At 45.3% G+C, this 11,322-nt stretch overlaps 1 protein-coding gene across 1 annotated transcript; it reads right to left on the bottom strand.

Annotated features, from left to right (window-relative positions):
- Positions 1-1,652: 1,652 nt before the first annotated feature.
- Positions 1,653-4,180, bottom strand: Dkk1 (dickkopf WNT signaling pathway inhibitor 1). Its single transcript, XM_042689531.1, has 4 exons — positions 3,872-4,180; positions 3,438-3,600; positions 2,122-2,265; positions 1,653-1,990 (listed from the first exon to the last, which is right to left on the bottom strand). The coding sequence occupies exons 1-4, from the start codon at positions 4,115-4,117 to the stop codon at positions 1,737-1,739; spliced, it is 807 nt and encodes a 268-aa protein (XP_042545465.1). The 5' UTR covers positions 4,118-4,180; the 3' UTR covers positions 1,653-1,736.
- Positions 4,181-11,322: the final 7,142 nt, after the last annotated feature.

The following is an 11,322-nucleotide window of genomic DNA, read 5'->3' as shown; positions in this document are numbered from 1 at the left end:
TGAGAAGCATCAAGATGGAAAGTCTGACCATAGCTGGTTCTTGCCGCATGAAGAGATCCGATAGCCGGCGTCCTTTAAACTTGTGTTCCTTCCCCTCTTAAACAGAAGGACTTTCTCTGTTCCATGAAAAAGTTTTCCTATTCCTTGTCTTTATTGTGCTTTATTGTAGACCACAGGCCTTGGATCTGGCTTCCTGGAACTGTAGGCAACAAGTACAAGTAGAAAAGGAAGTTGCTCCTGGGTGAAGTTGAGATTTCCAGACAAATGGATATAGCCAGATAAATGCTTCCAGGTTCCCTCTCCTAGAAGAGCTAAGGGAAACTTGAGTCCCATTGGCTTGAACCCTCGAAACCAAACCAGTTGTGAGAGCACAGACACAATGATGCGAAGAAACTTTTGGGACAACTGATTATCTCTTGAACCCAGCATTTTGTGTTTTCCCTTTCACAATATACTACAGAATAAGTATAAGAAGGGAGGGTGTTCTTTTTTTTTTTTCCTTTCAGCAGTGTAACTATCTAATTTAGAATGCAGGCTGTGAGTTTTCTTTATAACAACTTATCCTATCATTACCCCAATCAATAGATTTCTGATTAAGCAAAATTTGTAATATCCAGTGAGCCGGCAAAAAGAGAGTGGAAGAAAAGTGTGAAGATTTGTGGTTATTCAAAAAATACTTTAAAATTGAAGTAACTAAAGTAAATCTTTTTTCATGTAAGAGTGCTTACAGTATTTCAAATTTATTATTTGGCAGTAAATTGGAACATTCTTGTTAACAGTATTTCTATATATACATCCCCTTCCTGATTATTACCAAGTAGTTTGGAATTATTTTTAGGAACATATCCTCCCTTAGCTAGTTAGTATTGGACATTAGTAAATATTATTCACCTATTGAAAGCTATTTTTGAAAGTAGTAATATATGATTTAATGTTATAGAACCAAAATAGTTTCAGTTTATCCCTAGAGAACACATTTTTCTTTAAAGTTACCCAATATGGTCTTAGTTTGAGATAATAGATTTTCTCTGATCCTATTAAAACATGCAGAGCTTTTATTTCTCTAGACCACACACACACACACACACACACACACACACACACACACATCCCTCTAAGATCTCGGACCTGAAACTTATTTGTACTTGTAATATGTCATGATTATATTACAGGTTAAATTTTATTTCAAAACTATCACAGCCTGCACAAAAATATAATCTAAGCACACAGGCAGTACCCTTCAAAAAACAAGCCAGTATTTCCATATTAAATTTAAATACCTATCACTTGTCACTCCAAGAGCTCCTGGCATTCTAAAGTCTAGATTTAAAGGGAGCGAGAGTTAGGCATGCAAGAATTATAAGCTGAAGTTATTTATTTCAATTCCATATAGAATATCAGAGTTCAGAGAACAATCAATGTGTACAAAACTTTACATAACAAGAGAAACAAGAGACAATGCAGCACCTCTGAAGGGAAAAATAATTAAAAGTTTTGTTGCATTTACAGGTTAAGTGCCACACAGAGAATTTACAACACAGTAATTTACTGCAATCACAAGGAGTTCCTTCAAGAAACGAGGGTCTTACACTCCAGATTTTTGAAAGGTATTGTCGGAATGCTTAAACGATCACCACAAAACGTGTACATTCTCAGGACTGAACTGATAAAAGTCATAAAAGATTTTCGTAGCATATATTATATAAAAGGAGTCCACTGCATTTCGGACAGCTGGCTTAGTGTCTCTGACAGGTGTGAAGCCTGGAGGAATTACTGGCTTGATGGTGGTCTTTCTGTATCCGGCAAGACAGCCCTTCTCCGCAGTAACAGCGTTGGAATATCTCCAGCCCATGGGAGCCTTTTCGCCTGTGCTTGGTACACACTTGACCTTCTTTGAGGACAGGTTTGCAGATTTTGGACCAGAAGTGTCTAGCACAACACAAGCCGGTGGCGCAATCTGAGGATCGCAGGCAGACGGAACCTTCTTGACCTGGGGAAGGAGACAAGAGACAAAGCACATCAGTTACGTGGTTACACCTGTGCCAATTCACGAAGCGAATTCGGCTGACATTTCCATTCCGCTTCTAGAGAAGAATAAAAGGATAAGGTCCTTGCGTCTACCTTTGGTGTGATATATTTTTGAAGACAGCGTGGTCCTCCTGGCGTAGCTATCCAAGGTGCCATGATCGTTACCAAAGCTTTCAATGATGGTTTCCTCGATTTCTCCTCGATGGAAGTGACTGTGGTCAGAAGGCACACATATCCCTAAGGAAGCCGGAAGTAGAGATTAATTTCCAAGCTGTAGAATGTTACAGCCCTAGCAGGGCTGTTCTGAAATCGGACTTCCTTGTGAGCACCCTAATAGTTTAACTCCCTGGTATTACTGCAAAACTGCCCAGATAAACAGACCAAAGGATCGGCCAGTAAGTCGTCTAGCCATGAAAAATGCATTCCCACGGACTCTGCTAGTGGCAGTGATACTTCTGTCCATTATAATATTATCTTTTTATTGGGGGGAGAAGAAATTCACTTATTTTTATCTTAAAAAAAGAGTTCCTCTTGCCGAGGGGCTGTATGAGCACGGATGGACTGAGGAAAACGTATGCAGTGCCAGCTGCCTGGCTGATGACAGTTTCACCCAGCAGTTCCTTTACTATATAATTTCGATATTACAGAGATTGAGTTCGCCCATTCTGCACTGCCGCTGGATGCTTGGGAGGGTGGCCACCCAGTGAGTTTATTTTTAGAGACCTCTTGGGCTGTCTGACTCTACCTCTTTGAGACATTAAAATCCTGTGGATCTGTGGCTGGGGTGGAGGGGCGGGGAGAAGAGTACTTATTTTAAGGTGAGGGGGAGGAGGGGAAGAGCGTGGACGGAGGATGTTGGAGCCAGCCTGGATGCCAGACCTTCCAGAAAGCCCGCATAGGTGGCCAGGGAAGACGAATTTTAGTCTGGGTTTTGGCTGACAATCTTTTGCACTTCCAGAGAAAATAAAGAAGAGACAGTTGGGCAAAAGTCGTCTTTAAGGAACATGAGATAGGCAGATCATTGCCAGGGTTTGGTCTTAGTCTCAGAATTGCACCCCCCTCCACCCCTCATTCCTGGCCCTCCTCATTTTCTAAGTTGCGCCCCCCCCGACCCCCAGGCTTCCTGAACAAGACAAACTTTTAAGGAGGAAGATGGGGCGGGGGGGGGGGTGCTTCCCAGACCTCCGGACTCAACACGTGTAATGCAGACATTCCAAGAGGCACCTTGCAAACTTAAATCTCCTTGGCGCAGGTGGCACCCACCCCAGCTGCCCCCAGAGATACACAGGGCTTTCTTCCCCTTCTCATACAATCAGGGGCCTGGACGGGGGGGGGGGGGGGGGGGAGGGGGGAAGATGGAGGGGGAGGGGGTGGGGGGAGGGCTTCAATCTACCAAGAGGGAGACTCACCATTTTTGCAGTAGTTCCCGGGGCAGCACATGGCGTGGCGCACGCAGCGCTTGCGCCGCTTCCGGCAGGCCAGGCAGACCTGCGCGCCCGCGGCCCCTGCGCGGAGCGGGCTGGCGCAGTACTCATCCGAGCCGCACTCCTCGTCCTCGGCGCAGGGGTACGGCTGAGGGAGGGGAGCCGGAGGCGGACGGTGAGGCCCCCAGGTTCTGCGTTTACCCCGAAGCATCCCCCGACCCCCGCCGTCCAGCCCGAGGTGATCATCATGGAGCTTCTGCACAAGCCGCGCGCGCGCACCCCCACCCCACCCACTGCTGCCCCAATGCAACCGGAATCTCCCACGTTCCCTTCCCTCCGGGCCAGACGTGAGGCCATCATCACACACCCCACTTCCAGGACGCTGCATGTCTGCCCCCCCCCCCGAATCCCCATCTCACCTGGTAGTTGTCCAGGGTCTGGTACTTGTTCCCGCCCTCGTACAGCACCCCGGGCGCCACGCTGACGGCGGAGCCGGGGTGGCCGGCAGCGCCACCCAGCGGCGGGGGCAGGTTCTTGATCGCATTGGAATTGACCAGCACGGAGTTCAAGGTGGCGCCCACTCCCAGCAGAGCCGGGTGGCCGAGAGCGGCCACTAGAAAGGCGACTGCGAATCGAGCGGCCACCCGTGCGCCCGCCACCGTCATCGCCGAAAGAATCAAGTGCAAAGAAGGCCGGGGAGGGGGAAGGAATGAATGTCACTTTGCCAACGGGAGTGGGGGGGGTGGGGATGCAGGCGCGGCGGCTGCAGAATTTGGGGGTGCAGGGGATGTCTGCAACCTTCAGCTGCGGGGAGCGCGCAGCGCAGCTCTGCTTCACCCAGGCCACCACTGCCGCCTTTATACCCGGGGCTGCGCGCATTCCCGGCCCCTTGGGGGGTAGACAACAAAGCCCAGGATGGGATTTCAAAGCGTTGGGAGGGGCTGGAAGGGGGTGTGTTTGTACACACGGAGTTGAAGGGGTGTGTGTGACACTCCTCACCCCGCCCTCCCTGGGCGGCCGGGCCTCGCGCTGGGGCAGCCCGCCTAGCGAGTGACAGCTCGCAGGGCGCTTTAGAACCCGTGGGTGATGTTAATCAACCCAGCCGGCAGAACTCAAGGAGAGCTCTGGGTCCCCCTTTTGCAGTGGGGACTGGATTATTTGTGTCTGATGTTGTTTTTCAGAGTCACAAGGGTAGGCTAGTGACTGCAAAACCATTTTGTTTTTGCCCCTCTTTTTCTCTTAGGCTGGTTTATTGTGCACACCAATAATTCTAAATTAAGCATTGAATAATATTCAGTAGCTCAGTATTAACTATCAATCTGATCGCTCACTCGAAGGCTCTAGAAAGAGGTACCCTGATTAACCCTTTAGCGACCAGATTCGGATGAAGTTCACCTCGAGGCTCTCCTCCACCCCTCCCTCTCCCTACCACCATCAGAAGAAAAAAAAATGTGTAAAGACAGGGAAATTTACACATCAAACGAGGATAAGAGGGGAGAAGAAAGAATTCTCTTTTGATGGGACGTTTAGAGAAGGAGGCGAGAGACTGACATTTGGAAACTAGATCAGTGGTGAAGGGAAATGACCAACGGGTAATCAAACTACTTAATGTGGTTCTTTGAATCTGGTCAGTTGGGGCAGTAGATGAACTTGATTAGGCAGACACAGGAGATCAAAGTGGCCTGTAGCTGGCCAGGACAGAGTCCACTGTGCAGGGTCAGCCATTCCTCCATGTCCTGCCAGGAGCTCCACTTTCTCAGTGGTGGGTTAATGGAGGAAGATAAGAACCCCTCAAGGCTTAGGGCCTGACTTCCTCATTACTATTGCATATCCCAAGACTTGAGAGAGCTTGTTTTGATCCCAACTCCTGTCTTTCTCGCCACACAGGATAGAAGAATAAGTTCTACTACAAGGACCAAGGCGGGGCCGGCTGGAAGTGAACCCGAGAATTCACTTTTTATTGTTATCAGTAAGAACTTATGCAAAGAGGTTACAATTCAATTCCATATCAGGTTATGAGTGTAATGCTCCGACCTACAGGTTACCAGAGTGAATTTAATGTGAATGACATCAGTGGGTAAAAAATAATAAAAGTACAGCTGGTAATACTTATGAATTACAATCATTATCTACTTAGCCACTAAAAGTACATTAGAATTAGTGCCACATCACTGTCCTACCATTTGTGTTATAACTAACGTCTTCATTTTCCCTTTTGGGGTGTGTATATGTGGGGTAATATGTGGTGGCAAGGTAAGGCATGAAGTGAATTCAGATATTTATGAGCCAGAGGGATCATTTTTGACAATGAACTTCAAGTTCTTACCTGGCACACTGGTGGCTCATTCTTGTAATCCTAGATATTCGGGAGGCTGAGATTGGAGGAATTCACTTTGAAGCCAGTCAGTCCAGAAAAGTGTGTGAGATTCTTATCTCCAATTAACCATCAAAAAGCTGGAATTGGGGGCTGGGAAGGTGGCTCAGTGGTAGAGTTCTTGCCTTGCATGCATGAGGCCCTGGGTTCAATTCCTCATCACTACATAAGCAGAAAAGACTGGAAGTGGCACTGTAGCTCAAGTGGTAGAGCGCTAGTCTTGAGCTGAAGAGCTGAGGGACAGAGTCCAGGCCCAGAGTTCAGGCCCCATGACCAACAACAACAAAAAGCTGACAGTGGAGCTGTGGTTCAAGTGGTAGAGTGCCAGCCATGAGCAAATAAAATTAATGGACAGTGGACAGGCCCTGACTTCAAGTCCCAGTAGAGACACAAAAAAAGTTCAAGTTCTCTTTATTCTAAACAGCAATTAGAAAAGGTAGAGTAATAAGAAAATTATAGTAATGAAAAGATACAAAATGCACATAACTGTTTAATAACAAGTTGGCCTTATATGTGTGAGAAAATGTGAGTTAAATAAAAGAAATGACTGAAAAATCACTGTTGAATAGAAAAGACTGGATGTATTTATCCTATGTTCCTGCAACCTCTAGAATATCTGTAATTACTGCACACTGATCTAATATAATCATGACTGGGAAGGCCACCAATGGTAACCAGTGGTAGTCTAGAAGAAATAGACTCTTGAACTTGACAAGGAAATGAGATTTACGAAAGAGTCTGTCATGATATATGTTCTGTTTCCTGAGTTCCAAGATTCCTGCAGGGACAGTCTTCTAAGCAGTTCCTCCTTGGAGCTTTTAATTTCACTGATGTTCCTCTCTTTCAGACTTCCATCTTTCTTGCGAAATTTCCACTGGCTTACTGAGAAATTATAGCTTGACATTATAACGTGGATTAATCTTTCTGTATGTCTTTAGGTGTTATTATGAATGTATACAATGGTGTAGACTTGGCTAGTTTACTAGAATTATTTTGAGTAAATAAAATATTTAGAAACAAAGGAGAGACTTTTAAATTATGTTTTATATAAAGAGAACACCAGAATTAACAATGCAGCAAGAGTCCCTGGGTAGATTATGGCTACCAGATAGTGGACTTGAACTTCATGTCAGTACAGAGACATTATCATGTAGAAGGGTAAAGGAATAGGAGAGTTTAGGTGTCACATTGTCATTGCAGAATATTAATAATATCAATAATTAATGTGTGCAGCACTTTGGGAGTATTACAAAATCTATATAAACTATCTTAAACTTGTATAATGTTGAAATCTAAGGTAAGAAATTGACTACCTATCTGAAGAGTTGAAGTATCTTTCCTGGTCCTATTATCCTAGTTAAGTACTGCTATAGATACATTTATGGTACTTCAAAGTCCAATGTCTTTCCCTATTTTAAGAAGAAGTGGTCCATGACTACTACATGTTAACATCAGTGCACACAGCTCGCTGAGAGTTTGCATTCACAAATGAAACCTATAGGCTATTTTTACCTTCATTTGTACTTAGGTTCTTCCTGAGTTTGCCATGAGTTAAGAAGCTAATAATGAGTAGGCAACATATCTGAGTTCCTACTATGTGCCATCCACTGTTCCTGGTGCTGCTTGTTAAAGATGAATACTTATCTAATCCACCTTCAGTTAGTCTGGGAGGAGAATTAGGTGAGGTAAACTCGTTCAGGAACCTTCTTTTCCAAATGGAGAACTTTGCTTTTTTAATAGAGTCATCACCCTTTGAAAATCCTCTCCAAGTTCTGGTTTACTCACAGATATTAACAGCAAGAAGAAGATAGGTAAAGAGTAGAAGGGAAGCTAGGCATCAGTGGCTCACATGTATAATAATAGGTACTAAGGTGGCTGAGATCCGAGGACCAGCCTGGGCAAGAAAATTCAATGGGACTCTTTATCTCCAATCATCCACAAAAAAAGAGAGAAGTGGAGCTGTGGCTCAAGCAGCCTAGCCATGAGCAAAACAACTCAGGGATAGCCGCCAGGAACTGAGTTCAAGACTTAGAACCTGTGCATGTGCATGCAAGCATGCACGTGCATGCATGCATGTGTGTGCACACACACAGGTAAAGGGAAATTCATTCTGTTAATATGCAGTGGTGCTCACTATTAGCAGTAGATCATGAAGGGGTCAATAACAGGATCCTTGTTTTTAGGGAATTATGTTATGTTGGAAAATATGTTCAGGTGGGAATGGGATCGAGTCCATCCCATCCCCAAACACATTCTATTTTTGATACATATTGGTCCTGGAAAACAAGGGGAAAAGTCCAAGAACTATACTCAACAAGTGTGAAGGAAGAGGAGGCGATCAGATGGTTTTCTGAGCCTCTCCAACAGCTCGAGGTAGCAGAAGCAGGACAGGCATAGGCAGTCTATTACGTTCAGTTTATTTTGTCCTGCAGAGAACTCTGACTGTTATTTGATCCAGTCTAGATAATGAACACATTTTATATGTAAGCTTAATATTAGAGTTAGAGCAGGAGAACTATGTTTACTCCAACCAAATTGAACCTTGTCACTCAGCAAGGGCATTTGGCAAAGCTGTCTCATATTCTAAAGTGCTCCGTTCTAGGCACTGAATATCATGAGCCTCTTCATTCAGGAGACAAACCCACCCATAGTTTGCCATTGCAAACTAATTTTCCATCTTTGTTATCTGAGGTGGTTTTTTTTGTTTTTTGGTTTTTTTTTTTTTGGGGGGGGGGGTCTGGTCGTGGGCCTGAACTCTGGGCCTGGGTGCTGTCCCTCAGCTCTTCAGCTCAAAGCTAGCACTCTACAACTTGAGCCACAGCGCCACTTCCGGATTTTTTCTTTTTTGCTTATGTGGTGCTGAGGAATCGAACCCAGGGCCTCAGGCATGCAAGGCAAGCGCTCTACCGCTGAGCCACCTTCCCAGCCCCTGAGGTGCTTTTATGATGGATACATGTTGGTCTCCCCCACATCTGCTTTCCTCACTCCTTCTTTTCATTCTTTCAATCTTCTGCTTTGTTAAATCAAAGGAAGTAGATTCACGGACACTTCATTTCATTTCCCTAGGAAATCACAGAATCACAGTTAGCTACCTGTTTTTGCGGATGCCTCTCTTGAATTTATGGCAGGCATCTCTCATCCCTGGTGTTAAAAAAAAAAAAATGTCAGGTCTTTCTTATCGGCTTTTTTAAAAGATATTTGGTCTTAATGCCCTTCATAAGGTTACAGAGCTTTCAGACTGGGCCTGGGGTGGGATTCCCCGGAGAGGGGGGATTTTCTGCAGTTCCCAGTACAAAGAGAATGGGAGATCTGTTGATAGTGACTGTGTTTATCTGGCCAGTGGTGATGGCCAGTCAAGATAAGCCTGGCTTCATGAGGGCTTTCTAACCCAGCCCAGAAGGAGGTACAGGAGCAAAGCACTAAAAAAATGAGTGAGAATAGAGCCCAGAATCCAACAAGACTTGACTAAATACAAGCATGGACGGTGGTCTGTATCTTCTCTGAATTCAGGACACTGGGAAAAGTGTGTTGTGTGAAGGCCTGGGCTACTGTGCAGCCCCTTCCCATCCTCTACAGGACTCACTATCCTGACCATAGGACAGGCCAGCAGGGGGACACGAGACCCCCCAGGAAACAGCATCCAGGTCTAGAGAAAACTGTTCTTAAGTCACTGGGTTCTTACACATTACCTTACTAAATCATTTAGGTGTTCTCTGAGGGTTATGGTCATGGTGTCTGGATGTCCCCAGCTAAACTCTGGGCTCTTCCATGGTGATTGGTGGATGTGGGACCTTGATTTCACTTGAAATTTCACTTGAAGTGGGTGCTGGGTTTTCATCCGTGAATGGGAAGCCACAGGGGAGGTGGATGGATGGAGACTCTGTTTGGGGGGAAGCAAGGGGAAACTTCTGTCCCTCTTTCTCACCAAGTGTTGCCAGAGCAAGGCCTTTTGTGTTTTGGTGGAGTGTCTTGCCACATGCCTTCTGTTTTGCAGCAGCCTAAAGTTCATGCACGATTCCTTGTAATCAATAATTATGCTGATTTTGAAAAAAAAAAAAAAAAGCTGTCATGTGAAGTCTAACTCCCTGGAAATGAGTCGAATTACTAGACCCTGGTTTGTTTTTTTTTTTCTTCCAAAAGATGTGTGTGATGTGTGTGTGTGTGTTTGCGTGTGCATGCAACAGGGAGAGAGAGAAAGAGATACAGAAGAACCAGAGACAGAGAGAGGAGACAGAGGCAGAGGCGGTGATTATTTTCTTTTCATTACAAAGTTAGGGTAGTAGAGCTAGCTGATCTTTCCAACTATCTTTAAACTTCACGCTAGTGAATTGTACTAGGATCTCGAGGTGACATGAACATAGACATTGCTGCAGGACTCTTGGCCTTTTCACCCCCAACCCTACTTGGCCGGAGAATCCAGAGGTCTGTCCAATTGGAGGAATGAGCCCCCACCTGGGACTGTGGGACCCTGTACGAACAGCCAGTCCGGACTCCTGGCGGGGCTCCATGGGCTGCAGGCTTTCTGGGGCCCGCTGCTCACGGTGGCTGCACTTGTGTCAGCATACAGTGGTGTAAAATGAAGCTTGTTTAAAGTCTCTTTGATGCACGAAGATCAAACGGCCGAGGGACCCCCGGTCTTAATCAGACTTGAGCCAGGATGGCATTTTCACAAATAGTCCTTTTGCTCGGCTGTGAGTGGACTTTGTGCTCAGCACATTCATCTGGCTGAAGCCCCTGGCCTGCTCGCAAATCCATTCACACTACAGTGGCTGTGTTGGTTTGCGGTGTCAGTTCACGGCCAAATAAATACAGAGACTTTAACTTAATTAGAAGTGGGAGGGAAGGGGCAGAGGAAAGGCAGCGCTGGTGGGGGGGGGGGGGGGGGGGGGGGGGAAATCAGTGCTCTGGGACTAGGGAGAAACCCGCTCTTCTGCTGCCCTCTGGTGGATGTCTTGTAAAATTTCTCCGTGTGGAAAGGTGAAGGTTGTTGATTCCCATAGTTCACTTTTCAGAGGTTTTCCATTTCCAATCCTATGGATCGTGTGCTCTTTCTCTCTCCACCTGCTAGGGTAAGAATTCTTCCACGGCAGACATTGTCCTGCCTTTCCTAATATTCTACACAGTACGTGTTTGTACAATACATTTAAATCACCACGTGATAGAATTTGAGTGATTATGGTTAATAGTGTCAATACTGTATGTTAAAAAGAAAAGCAACGAGCTTGAGATTCAGCTTTTCAAGAAATGCTTTTTTGGTTCAATTGAAATTAGCAGGCTCTATCTTGCATTTCTGCATACAGATGTCAAAGTCTATAGATTACGTTTATGGAGTAATCCTAGACGGAATGTATTTTAGGCAAATTCACATATCAGACTATTTTTTTGAGTTTTTAACTTGTCGTGTATGTGTGTGTGTGTGTGTGTGTGTGTGTGTGTGTGTGTGTGTGTGTGTGTGTATGTGTGTGTTTTGTTGGGCTTTATATTCAGGTCTCACAT

This window comes from Dipodomys spectabilis, unplaced genomic scaffold (genome assembly GCF_019054845.1).
Source record: "Dipodomys spectabilis isolate Male_0828 unplaced genomic scaffold, ASM1905484v1 ptg000125l, whole genome shotgun sequence".
Lineage (NCBI taxonomy): Eukaryota > Metazoa > Chordata > Mammalia > Rodentia > Heteromyidae > Dipodomys > Dipodomys spectabilis.
This window is presented reverse-complemented; position numbering and strand designations above follow the sequence as displayed.

Coding starts and splice junctions, on each gene's coding strand:
- Dkk1 (XM_042689531.1), bottom strand. CDS start 4,117: ATGACGGTGGCGGGCGCACGGGTGGCCGCTCGATTCGCAGTCGCCTTT. Junction 2,266..3,437: donor CGGGAACTACTGCAAAAATG/GTGAGTCTCCCT, acceptor CGGCTTCCTTAG/GGATATGTGTGCCTTCTGAC. Junction 1,991..2,121: donor AAAAATATATCACACCAAAG/GTAGACGCAAGG, acceptor CTCCTTCCCCAG/GTCAAGAAGGTTCCGTCTGC.